Source organism: Ranitomeya variabilis, chromosome 4, assembly GCF_051348905.1.
Source record: "Ranitomeya variabilis isolate aRanVar5 chromosome 4, aRanVar5.hap1, whole genome shotgun sequence".
Classification (NCBI taxonomy): Eukaryota; Metazoa; Chordata; class Amphibia; order Anura; family Dendrobatidae; genus Ranitomeya; species Ranitomeya variabilis.
The window spans coordinates 685,137,669-685,150,151 of NC_135235.1; the positions used below are offsets into that span (position 1 = coordinate 685,137,669).

The 12,483-nt window shown below is 44.5% G+C and overlaps 1 protein-coding gene across 1 annotated transcript in view; it reads left to right on the forward strand.

Moving 5' to 3' along the window:
* Nucleotides 1-12,483, forward strand: part of LOC143768212 (uncharacterized) — a 63,613-nt gene that overhangs the window by 30,839 nt on the left and 20,291 nt on the right. The window contains exons 8-9 of the mRNA XM_077256906.1: nucleotides 10,745-10,847; nucleotides 11,476-11,614. Of these exons, the coding sequence (XP_077113021.1) occupies nucleotides 10,745-10,847; nucleotides 11,476-11,614 (242 nt within the window). The remainder of the gene's footprint in view (nucleotides 1-10,744; nucleotides 10,848-11,475; nucleotides 11,615-12,483) is intronic.

A 12,483-nucleotide genomic window follows, 5' to 3' on the forward strand; every position in this document is an offset into this window, starting at 1 on the left:
CTCAACACCCTTCTTCCCTTCTTCTGAGATGCATTTAACTCATTGTTGGCCAGTTGTACTGTTATGATCCGGTGGCCTTGGAGCCGCATGAGACCTTCTCTGGAGAAGGTGGTACCTGTACTGACCGCAACCCTAAACTGACACCGCAACTAGAAGTAGCCGTGGGGTGTACCTAACACATCCTAGACACCTCGACACAGCCGGAGGACTAAATAACCCTATAGATGGAAATGGGAATTCTATCTTGCCTCAGAGCAGAAACCCCGAAGGATAGGCAGCCCCCCAGAAATATTGACGGTGAATATAAGAGTAAAGACACACACAGGCTGAAAACAGGATTTAGCAAAAGAGGCACTTCTAGCTAAATAGTAAAGGATAGGACAGAGTACTAAGCGGTCAGTATTAAAACCCTAAAAATATCCACAGCAGAAAATACAAAAATTCCACATCTAACTAAAGACGTAGAATGTATATCTGCATCTCCAGAGAATCCAGCATGACTGAAAAAATCCAAACAAGTCTAAGCTGGACAAGAAAAAACAATGAATTGTTCTGAACTGTAAAGCACACTGCATGTGTGCTGCAGGAAAATAAACCAGACACTTATCTTGGCTGAATTGGCAGCAGAGCAGAAGGAACCAGACAGAGATGTAAACCCTCCAAGAACAATGGACAACTGGCAAAGGGTAATGGATCCTGCACACCTAAATACCTAATAGAGCTGCAATAAGCAGAAACACCTGCCCTGGATTACAACCCAGAGACAACTGAGCTACCACCAACAACCACCGGAGGGAACCCAAGAGCAGAATTCACAACAAAAGTCCTTTATTAGAAATAAAACAAAACACACTTTTACTTTTTTATTTAAAAATGACAAACACATTTATACTCGCCTAACGCCTTAGTCCACTGAATCCCTCATCTCCTGTAAGAAAACAAAAAGCAATATCCCTCACCTGTCCATTGTTCTGTCCCACGAAATAATCCACATCTGGGGGTAAACAGTTTTCAACATGGACGGTGCCAATATGTGACCGTCCAGGCTGAGAAACACAGATGAATTATCTGCTGCGAGCCCAACCTCAGTGACTAGCAGTGACGTCATCAAGGTTACCTCCGGTCACTGAGGCTGCATTCCCAGCTGGGCTGAACTGCGGTGACCTCGGTGAGATCCCCACTAGCACCGTGAGAAAGTTTCATAGTGCAGAGGCGAGTTCACTGCAGTGAAATTCTCCCAGTGAACTGCAGTGAACTCGCCTCTGCACCGTGAGACTTTCTCGTGGTGCTAGTGAGGATCTCACCGAGGTCACCAGATTTCGGCCCGGCTGGGAACGCAGCTTCAGTAATCGGAGGTAAGATCGATGACGTCATCACTAGGCACTGAGGCTGTGCTTGTAGCAGCTCATTCATCAATGGTTTTCAGCCTGGACAGTCGTATCTTGGCACTGTCCAGGTTAAAAACTGTTTATCCCGCAGACGTGTATTACGCCGTGGGACAGAATGACGGACAGGTGAGGGATATTGTTGTTTTTTTATTTTTGTGTTGTGGGAGACAAGGGATTCACTGGAATTAGGCATTAGATGAGCATAACTGTTATTTTTAAATAAAAAAGTAAAAGTGTTTTGTTTTATTTCTAATAAAGGACTTAATTCTGGCAGTGTGTTTATTTAACATATAACTATAAGGTTAGTAATGGATAGATGTTTTACAGACGCCTCTCCATTAGTAATCTGTGAACTTGATGTCACTGGACAATACAAAGGTGACATCAACCCCACAAATATAAACCCCACTTGCCACCGCTACAGGGCAAGTGGGAAGAGCTGGGCAAAGCACCAGAATTGGCGCATCTAATAGATGCGTTTTTTCTGGGCGACTGCGGGCTTCTATTTTTAGGCTACTTACCAGCCAAAGGGTATGTGCACACGTTGCGCAATGTTGTGTGGATTTTTCCGCACTGATTTTGGTAAATCTGCAGAAAATCCACACTGCGGATTCACTGCAGAATTACCGTGGTTTTTGTGCGGATTCCACCTGTGGTTTTACACTTGCTGATTCCTATTGAGTAGCAGGTGTAAACCACTGCGGAATCCGCGCAAAGAATTGACATGCTGCGGAATAAACAACGCAGCGTTTCCGCATGTTTTTTTCCACAGCATGTGCACTGCGGATTTTGTTTTCCATAGGTTTACATGGTACTGAAAAACTCATGGAAAACTGCTGCGAATCCGCAGCGGCCAATCCGCTGCTGATCCGCAGCAAAATCTGCAGCGTGTGCACATACCCAAACAATACCAGCCCCTGGCTGTCTGCTTTAGCAAGGCTGGTTGTCAAAAATGGTGGGGACCCATCTTTTCTTGATAACTATCCTTGCTGAAGCTGACAGCTGAGGATTGCAGTTCCCAGCTGTGAGTTTTGCCTAGCTGATTAGCACAAATACAGGGGAACCCACGTTGTATTTTTTTTTTTTATTATTATTTACAGCTCTGGAGTTGGCTGTTGAATACTCCCATCAGCCGATCCTGCTTTCACTATTATTTTTTCAATCACATATTTTTTTTTTATTGAACGTAAGAACATTAGAAATAGATATTACATATCAATACTCATTTTTCATTATTGTTAGTAAATTACCCCTCCCCACCCCCACGGAGACCATTCCAGGAGTAGACAACATCTCGACCATAGTTAACAATGAGAAATATTGGTTCAGTTTGTCGTAAATTTAACTCCACATTCCTGTATACTGGTGCAACATTAATAAGTCTTGTCCAACAGATCCAGCTTGTTTCTCTTGGTGTAAATACTTTTTTCCAGCTGAATTATATGGTCTGTTTGAGCAATAAATTCACATCTGGACAGACCCTCCTCTCTAACCCAATATTTTGCAATCAATTTCCTTGCAATAAACAATATTCTTGCAATTGCAGTTTTGGTCGTATTGTCAGTTATTTCCTCTACATACCCCAGTATACATACTAGTGTATCCCTAGGGACTACACACCCATAAACCACTCCAATACGGTTCAGCACTACAATCCAGAAGGCTGACGGTCTGGGACAATGCCAGAGCATATGTAATATGCCTGCCTGAGATTGTGAACACCTTAGGCAGTCAGAGTTAGACTTTAGCCCAGCCTTGAATAACATATCAGGGGTTCTATACACCCTATGGATCACATACAATTGTGACAGCCTCCCAGGTGCACTCATAGATATCTTGGGTATGTATTCTAGAATAGATTCCCAACTATCATCATTTATGGACCCCAAATCTATCTCCCACTTCCTTTTAGCTTTAATAGGGTGATCTCCCAAGAAAGCGTGTAACAGGTCACTATATACTTCTGATATTTGCTCCCCTCGTTCCACTATTTTTGAGCACAAAATCTAACGTGAGATCCTTTTGTATCTCTATGGGCCCTCTTCTACATTGAGACTGAAACGCTTGTTGAACCCTTCTATACTGATAATGATTTAACCTTGGGAACTTAAATTCTTCTTGCAACATTTCGTATGATTTATGCTTTCCCCTATGAATCAATTGACCTATCAACCTAATTCCCACCTCCTTCCACTCACCAAAACCCTTCATATGGCTAAACGCCTGGAAATGACTGATATCCCAGATAGGCGAAAACCTGGTGAAACCCGTTACCCCCCTAATCTGTTTAATCTTCTGCCATACCTTATGGATAAGACTAATAGTATGGTACTGTGATCCCATTTTTTTTTTTTTAAAGTCCTATCTCTAGACCCATACACAACGGCAAGGTCTTAATCAGAAACCTCAAACTAATAGGTATCTGCCCCTGCCCTGACATCTCCCCCCAATCTTTGGGGTTCTGACATTGTGCGGATAGGAAATATTTCCAGGAATTAGGGAGTGCAAGACCCCCTCCTCCTTTGGTCTCTGCAGTATTTCCTTTTTGCATCTCGGACTCTTCCCACCCCACACTCGTTCACCAAATAATGATTTTATCCTGCGAAACCTACACTGTGGAAACTAAATAGGTGAATTATGTAACGCATATAATAACTGCGGCATCACAATCATCTTGGTCTATATGACTCCAGTAGCTGCAGGTCCTCCAACGACTCATTAAGAACCCCTAGATATTTAGTTATTAGCTCTTCATTAAGGACTTTGTGTACCTCAGCTGGGATGCCGTCTGTCCCTGAAGCCCCGTCCGCTGCCATGGATGCAAAGGCCTCCCTCAGCTCCTCAGAAAGCTGTTCATCCAGCTAGTCTCTCTCTTCAGTATAAATTTAGGTAATTCAACCTCCCCCAGAAACCTGTTCACCTCCCCTTCTACCTACTGTACCTTCGAGGAGCATAACCTTCTGTAAAAACAACTAAAGGCTTCTAAAAGTTGTCCCCCCCCCCCCAGCGTAACCACATTACCATTCTCTGATTTTAATGCATATATGTGTGCAGAGTCTCGTTGCACAGATGCCACCACTGAGAGCAAAAGTCCCACTTTTTCACATAAAAAGCTTCCTTTTGGAACGCCCTCGACCTTTCCACCTTACACATGTGCAGTTTATTTACTTCTTCTTGAACAGCCTTCATGCAATTTCGTGTTTCTCTTGAACTTTGATTGCTCAACGCTTCCTCTGCTGCCCTCAATTTCTCCATCACTGCTTTGAGAGTTTCTGGATTTAGCCTTATGCCTTGATATACAGTACAGACCAAAAGTTTGGACACACCTTCTCATTTAAAGATTTTTCTGTATTTTCAGGGACAGTGGTCAGAATTGTAAAAATTGGCCCGGTCATTAACATGCAAACCACCCTCGGGGGTAAAGGGGTTAATAGATCAATTAATTAATTAAACCATACTTACTGCATTGCCTATTCCACCAAAGCCCTCATTCTCCTGGAAGATAAGTAAAATTAAAAAGCAACAATATCCTTACCTGTCCGCTGAGAAGATGTCCATAGTGACCCATGACGAGTCCAGCACTGCTACAGTACAGACCAAAAGTTTGGACACACCTTCTCATTTAAAGATTTTTCTGTATTTTCAGGACTATGAAAATTGTACATTGACACTGAAGGCATCAAAACTATGAATTAACACATGTGGAATTATATACTTAACAAAAAAGTGTGAAACAACTGAAATTATGTCTTATATTCTAGGTTCTTCAAAGTAGCCACCTTTTGCTTTGATGACTGCTTTGCACACTCTTGGCATTCTCTTGATGAGCTTCATGAGGTAGTCACCGGGAATGGTTTTCAATTCACAGGTGTGCCCTGTCAGGTTTAATTAGTGGGATTTCTTGCCTTATAAATGGGGTTGGGACTATTAGTTGTGTTGTGCAGAAGTCTGGTGGATACACAGCTGATAGTCCTACTGAATAGACTGTTAGCTGCTTTTTTCTTGCCATAATACAAATTCTAAGTAAAGAAAAACGAGTGGCCATCATTACTTTAAGAAATTAAGGTCAGTCAGTCCGAAAAATTGGGAAAACTTTGAAAGTGTCCCCAAGTGCAGTTGCAAAAACCATCAAGCGCTATAAAGAATTTGGCTCACATGAGGACCGCCCCAGGAAAGGAAGACCAAGAGTCACCTCTGCTTCTGAGGATAAGTTTATCTAAGTCACCAGCCTCAGAAATCGCAGGTTAACAGCAGCTCGCCGCACAGCAACACATGGAGCTGTACGCTCCGCTCCAGAGTGCCTGCACCAGAGCTTGGTTTTAACCTGCGAGACTCGGACGTATGTCTCGAAAGTGAAAAGGAGCCCTTAAGAGGAGACTTTGTGCAGCAGGCCTTCATGGTAAAATAGCTGCTAGGAAACCACTGCTAAGGACAGGCAACAAGCAGAAGAGACTTGTTTGGGAAAAGAACACAAGGAATGGACATTAGAAATGTGGAAATCTATGCTTTGGTCTGATGAGTCCAAATTTGAGATCTTTGTTTCCAACCACCGTGCCTTTGTGCAATGCAGAAAAGGTGAACGGATGGACTCTTCATGCCTGGTTCCCAGCGTGAATCATAGAGGAGGAGGTGTGATGGTGTGGGGGTACTTGGCTGGTGACACTGTTGGGGATTTATTCAAAATTGAAGGCATAGTGAACCAGAATGGCTACCACAGCACCTTGCATCGGCATGCTATTCCATCCGGTTTGCATCTAGTTGGACCATCATTTATTTTTCAACAGGATAATGACCCCAAACACACCTCCAGGCTGTGTAAGGGCTATTTGACCAAGACGGAGAGTGATGGGGTGCTACGCCAGATGACCTGGCCTCCACAGTCACGAGACCTGAACCCAATCGAGATGGTTTGGGGTGAGCTCAGTGCAGAGTGAAGGCAAAAGGGCCAACAAGTGCTAAGCATCTCTGGGAAATCCTTCAAGATTGTTGGAAGACCATTCCCGGTGACTACCTCTTGAAGCTCATCAAGAGAATGCCAAGAGTGTGCAAAGCAGTCATCAAAGCAAAAGGTGGCTACTTTGAAGAACCTAGAATATAAGACATAATTTCAGTTGTTTCACACTTTTTTTGTTAAGAATATAATTCCACATGTGTTAATTTATAGTTTTGATACCTTCAGTGTGAACATACAATTTTCATATTCATGAAAATACAGAAAAATCTTTAAATGAGAAGGTGTGTCCAAACTTTTGGTCTGTACTGTAGCAGTGCTGGACTCGTCATGGGTCACTATGTACATCTTCTTGGTCGGACAGGTAATGATATTGTTGCTTTTTTATTTTACTTATCTTCCAGGAGAATGAGGGCTTTGGTGGAATAGCCAATGCAGTAAGTATGGTTTAATTAAGATGTATTAACCCCTTTACCCCTGAGGGTGGTTTGCATGTTAATGACCGGGCCAATTTTTACAATTCTGACCACTGTCCCTTTATGAGGTTATAACTCTGGATCGCTTCAATTGATCTTGGCGATTCTGAGACTGTTTCCTCATGACATACTATACTTCACGTTAGTGGTAAAATTTCTTCAATATAACTTGCATTTATTTGTGTAAAAATGGAAATTTGGCGAAAATTTAGAAAATTTAGCAATTTTCAAACTTTGAATTTTTATGCCCTTAAAACAAAGAAATATGTCACACAAAATACTTATAAAATAACAATTCCCACATGTCTACTTTACATCAGCATAATTTTGGAACCAAATTTTGTTTTCATTAGGACGTTATAAGGGTTAAAAGTTAACCAGTGATCAGTCACTTTGAGGGATCTATATGGCAGAAAATGCACCATTCTAAAAACTGCACCCCTCAATGTCGCTGTCACTCTTGACAGCAGCATCAGAGGGGTTAAACGTTCACTGCAGTGTGTCAGCACTCATTTAGAGAAGACACCCGTACCTGATCGTGGCAGCGCTCTGCGTGAGCCTGTGCGATAGCTGCGCCGTACATATTCTTCTCTTTGCAGGAATGGAGCTCCCGCAGAGCAGTATATGTATGCAGCATGTCGGGAAGGGGTTAAATGTTGCTATTTTGCTTTTATTTGATTCCTGTTTGCATCTATATTACTGTGTATTTATAATCTGTCTCCTTTTTCTTTTTATTATTATTATTTATTATTATAGCGCCATTTATTCCATGGCGCTTTACATGTGAGGAGGGGTATACATAATAAAAAACAAGTACAATAATCTTAATGCAAGTCACGACTGGTACATAAGGAAAGAGGACCCTGCCCACGAGGGCTCACAATCTACAAGGAATGGGTGAGGGTAGAGCTGGTCGTGCAGCGGTCTGGTCTATCAGTGGTTACTGCAGGTTGTAGGCTTGTCGGAAGAGGTAGGTCTTCAGGTTCTTTTTGAAGGTTTCCAAAGTAGACGCGAGTCTGATGTGTTGGGGTAGAGAGTTCAGAGTATGGGGGATGAGCGGGAGAAATCTTTTGTGCAATTGTGGGAAGAGGAGATAAGAGGGGAGTATAGAAGATGTGAGGATCGGAGGTTGCGTGCAGGTAAGCATCGGGAGAAGAGGTCACAGATGTATGGAGGAGACATGCTGTGGATGGCTTTGTATGTCATGGTTAGGGTTTTTAACTGGAGTCGTTGGGTAATGGGGAGCCAATGCAGGGATTAACAGAGGGGAGAGGCTGGGGAATAGCGGGGGGACAGGTGGATTAGTCAGGCAGCAGAGTTTAGAATAGATTGGAGGGGTGCAAGAGTGTTAGAGGGGAGGCCACAGAGCAGGAGGTTGCAGTAGTCAAGGAGGGAGATGATGAGGGCATGGACTAGGGTTTTTGCAGATTCTTGGTTGAGGAATGTACTGATCTGGGAAATATTTTTGAGGTGGAGTCGGCAGGAAGTGGAAAGGGCTTGGATATGTGGTTTGAAGGAGAGATCAGTGTCAAGGATTACCCCGAGGCAGCGAGCTTGTGGCACTGGGGAGAGTGAGCAGCCATTTACTGTAATGGATAGGTTCGTTGGGGGGTCACGTGAGATGGGGAAAAGATGATGAATTCTGTTTTGTCCATATTAAGTTTTAGAAATCTAGCGGAGAAGAAGGATGAAATAGCAGACAGACATTGTGGGATTCTGGTTAGTAGGGTGGTGATATCTGGTCCAGAGATGTAGTTCTGTGTGTCGTCGGTATAGAGATGATATTGAAAACCATGGGAGTCTATGAACTGTCCAAGGCCAAAGGTATAGATGGAGAAGAGCAGAGACCCTAGGACTGAACCTTGCGGGACTCCGACATATGGGGGTGAGGTGAGGAGGTGGTGTGCCAGTGGGAGACGATGATTTTCCGGTCTGTTAGATACGACGAAATCCAAGATAGGGCCAAGTCAGTGATGCCAAGAGATGAACGGGTCTGTAATAGTAGGGAATGGTCCACTGTGTCAAAGGTAGAGGATAGGTCTAAGAGGAGGAGGACAGAGTAGTGTCACTTGGCTTTGGTAGTTAATGGGTCATTGGTGACTTTAGGGCAGTTTCAGTAGAGTGATGCAACCGGAAGCCCAATTGAAAGCAATCAAAAAGGGGGCAGGAAGAGAGGTGGGAGAACAGTTCAAGATGGACGTGTTTTTCCAGTAGTTTTGAGGCATAGGTGAAAAGTGATATAGGGCGATAGCTAGATACAGAGGATTGTATGTTGAGGAACAGTTCTGAGGATGAGGTGAGATGGATGGGGAGGATTGAAGAAGAGATGACCAGTTCCTTACTAGGTGTAGGGATTAGGGGGGTTAGTAGAAAATTAAGGATTATAGGGGTGAGAGTGAAAACTAACAGAAACATTGTTTACAGTGACTGTGTCCAGTTCCCTTCAGTTCCCTTCTGGTTCAATTCTGGAACCAATTCTTTATACAATTTATGTAAAAAATCCTATAATATAAAAGGTGCCCGATGTGCCCCAAGGACGCGGCTGATCTGTGCTGTTTTGGGGCTTTTTTCTCTCGTCTTCTATGTGGAGCTTAATAAAAACGCAGGTAAAAAACTGCAGAAACTTTATTAAGTGCAGAATCAAAGCTTTTCTGTACTATTAAAAAATACATTAAAAATGCGGCTTCACATCTGCACCAAAAACGCATCAAATAAAGGGGAGAAGATTGTTATTGTGGAGGAGTTTGGTGCGGATCCTGCAAAAAACAAAAAACACTGAATTTCTGCAACATTTGAACATCCACAATGTAAACCCCTCCTGACCCCACACATAAACTTCCCCTCATCCAGCACCATGACAACCAGCACAGCAGAGTCCTGCATACACTGAGGCCCCTGATCATGTGACCCCTGACTCCTCCCCTCCTGTGACCTCATCACAGGTCCTGTGCGCACAGAGCAGCCATATATGTGGAGTGCGGTTCTGCGGGTGGAGGTAGGTGCTGGAGGCTCCATTATTCTCTATGTGGAGTGCGGCTCTGCGGGTGGAGGTCGGTGCTGGAGGCCCCATTATTCTCTATGTGGAGTGCAGCTCTGCGGGTGGAGGTCGGTGCTGGAGGCTCCATTATTCTCTATGTGGAGTGCGGCTCTGCGGGTGGAGGTCGGTGCTGGAGGCTCCATTATTCTCTATGTGGACTGCGGGTGGAGGTCGGTGCTGGAGGCTCCATTATTCTCTATGTGGAGTGCGGCTCTGAGGGTGGAGGTCGGTGCTGGAGGCCCCATTATTCTCTATGTGGAGTGCGGCTCTGCGGGTGGAGGTCGGTGCTGGAGGCTCCATTATTCTCTATGTGGAGGGCGGCTCTGCGGGTGGAGGTCGGTGCTGGAGGTTCCATTATTTTCTATGTGGAGTGCGGCTCTGCGGGTGGAGGTTGGTGCTGGAGGCTCCATTATTCTCTATGTGGAGGGCGGCTCTGCGGGTGGAGGTTGGTGCTGGAGGCTCCATTATTCTCTATGTGGAGTGTGGCTCTGCGGATGGAGGTCGGTGCTGGAGGTTCCATTATTCTCTATGTGGAGTGCGGCTCTGCGGGTGGAGGACGGTGCTGGAGGCTCCATTATTCTCTATGTGGAGTGCGGCTCTGCGGGTGGAGGTCGGTGCTGGAGGCTCCATTATTCTCTATGTGGAGTGCGGCTCTGCGGGTGGAGGTCGGTGCTGGAGGCTCCATTATTCTCTATGTGGAGTGCGGCTCTGCGGGTGAAGGTCGGTGCTGGAGGCTCCATTATTCTCTATGTGGAGTGTGGCTCTGCGGGTGGAGGTCGGTGCTGGAGGCTCCATTATTCTCTATGTGGAGTGCGGCTCTGCGGGTGAAGGTCGGTGCTGGAGGCTCCATTATTCTCTATGTGGAGTGTGGCTCTGCGGGTGGAGGTCGGTGCTGGAGGCTCCATTATTCTCTATGTGGAGTGCGGCTCTGCGGGTGGAGGTCGGTGCTGGAGGCTCCATTATTCTCTATGTGGAGTGCGGCTCTGCGGGTGAAGGTCGGTGCTGGAGGCTCCATTATTCTCTATGTGGAGTGTGACTCTGCGGGTGGAGGTCGGTGCTGGAGGCTCCATTATTCTCTATGTGGAGTGCGGCTCTGCGGGTGGAGGTCGGTGCTGGAGGCTCCATTATTCTCTATGTGGAGTGTGGCTCTGCAGGTGGAGGGTTGTGGAGATTCCCCCATTACTGGCGCATTAATACTAGAAATATATTGCACAGGGGATATCGCAGCCAATTCCCACAAGAAGAATCCTGGAAACACCGAATTAGAAATGATTCTTTCTCCGCAGTTTCTATAGGACTTAGGCTATGTGCACACGTTGCGGATTAGCCTTAGAAATTTCTGGTGCGGATTCTGCCTCTCCTGGCAGAAAACGCACCTGCGGATTTGTCGCGTTTTTTGTGCGGTTCCGCAGCGTTCTTTGTGCGTTTTTGCTGCGGTTTTTCTATGGATTTGCTGCGTTTTTTACCCCTGCGGTTTTCTATAATGGAATGGGTACAGATTCACAAAAAAGAAGTGACATGCTACTTCTTTTAAACCGCAGCTTTTCCGCAGCTGATTTTCCGCAAAGTGTGCAAATTTTTTTTTTCCTCATTGATTTAGATTGTACTGTAAATCATTTGCAGATCTGCAGCGTTTCTGCACCGCAGAAGTTCAGAGAAGACGCTTCATAGAAAGACATTTGAAGTTACAGACGCCATTTAACCCTTTGGAAGAAAGTGATTCCAGCACTTTAGCAAGTAAATCCCACCAGAACTGTAGCAGGTAAAGACCCCAATATCCACAGGTGTCCCTTCTAATTGGGGGGGAAACTATCACCTCTAATAATCCTGACAAACACGGAAAAGTGCCCCTTTATGGAGGTGACAGAAAGTCTGTTTAGTCACTTTAGCTTCATAGTATCAGCTCTAATCCAATGGTGAGAGAGCGATTTACCCTGAGGAGTCACAGATTGTGGGGTTGTTATAAAATGTTATATTTAGTTTTGTCTCCTTATAAGAATCACAATGGTTTTGTTCTTTTTCCGCTGATGGATACAAATGACCCAACTATGAAAGACTGGAACCAAGGACACATGTGGTACTCTCATAGTACGGGGCCTCCACACAGTATAATGTTCCCCAGTACTGTTTTTTGGTTTTTTTCTTTTCGTGGTGTTTTTCATGTAGTGTACGGAAGCCTACAGGAAAATACTAAGAAAAAAAACTGTACATAGAGATATTATAATCAAATATCTCCTGCCTTGGTTCTTGCAAAAACTTATTTTCTAAAAGCCTCAAACTTCTGTGTGAGAATCAGACATGAGATCTAACGTGATAGAAGATTACAGTGCGGGGAAGACGGGAAACCTTCATATAGACGGCCGGTGGTGATGGACTCTGGACAAATGTTTCTAGAGCCGTAGTAGAAGATGAAGATGTCGTCCTCATCATGAAGTAGTTATTTCTCCTGTCACGTGTAATGAATATCTCCTGCAGTATTGCTAATGCCGATTCCAGTGTCTGTAAATGAGACGAGAATTAGCGTTATGGAAGATGAGTCTATGAGAAACGTATTCAGCTGCCGACTCCGAGGAAGAAACTGCTTGTTGTCTGTGGCCTAAATATATAGGTTTTATTAGTAGATGTAAAGAA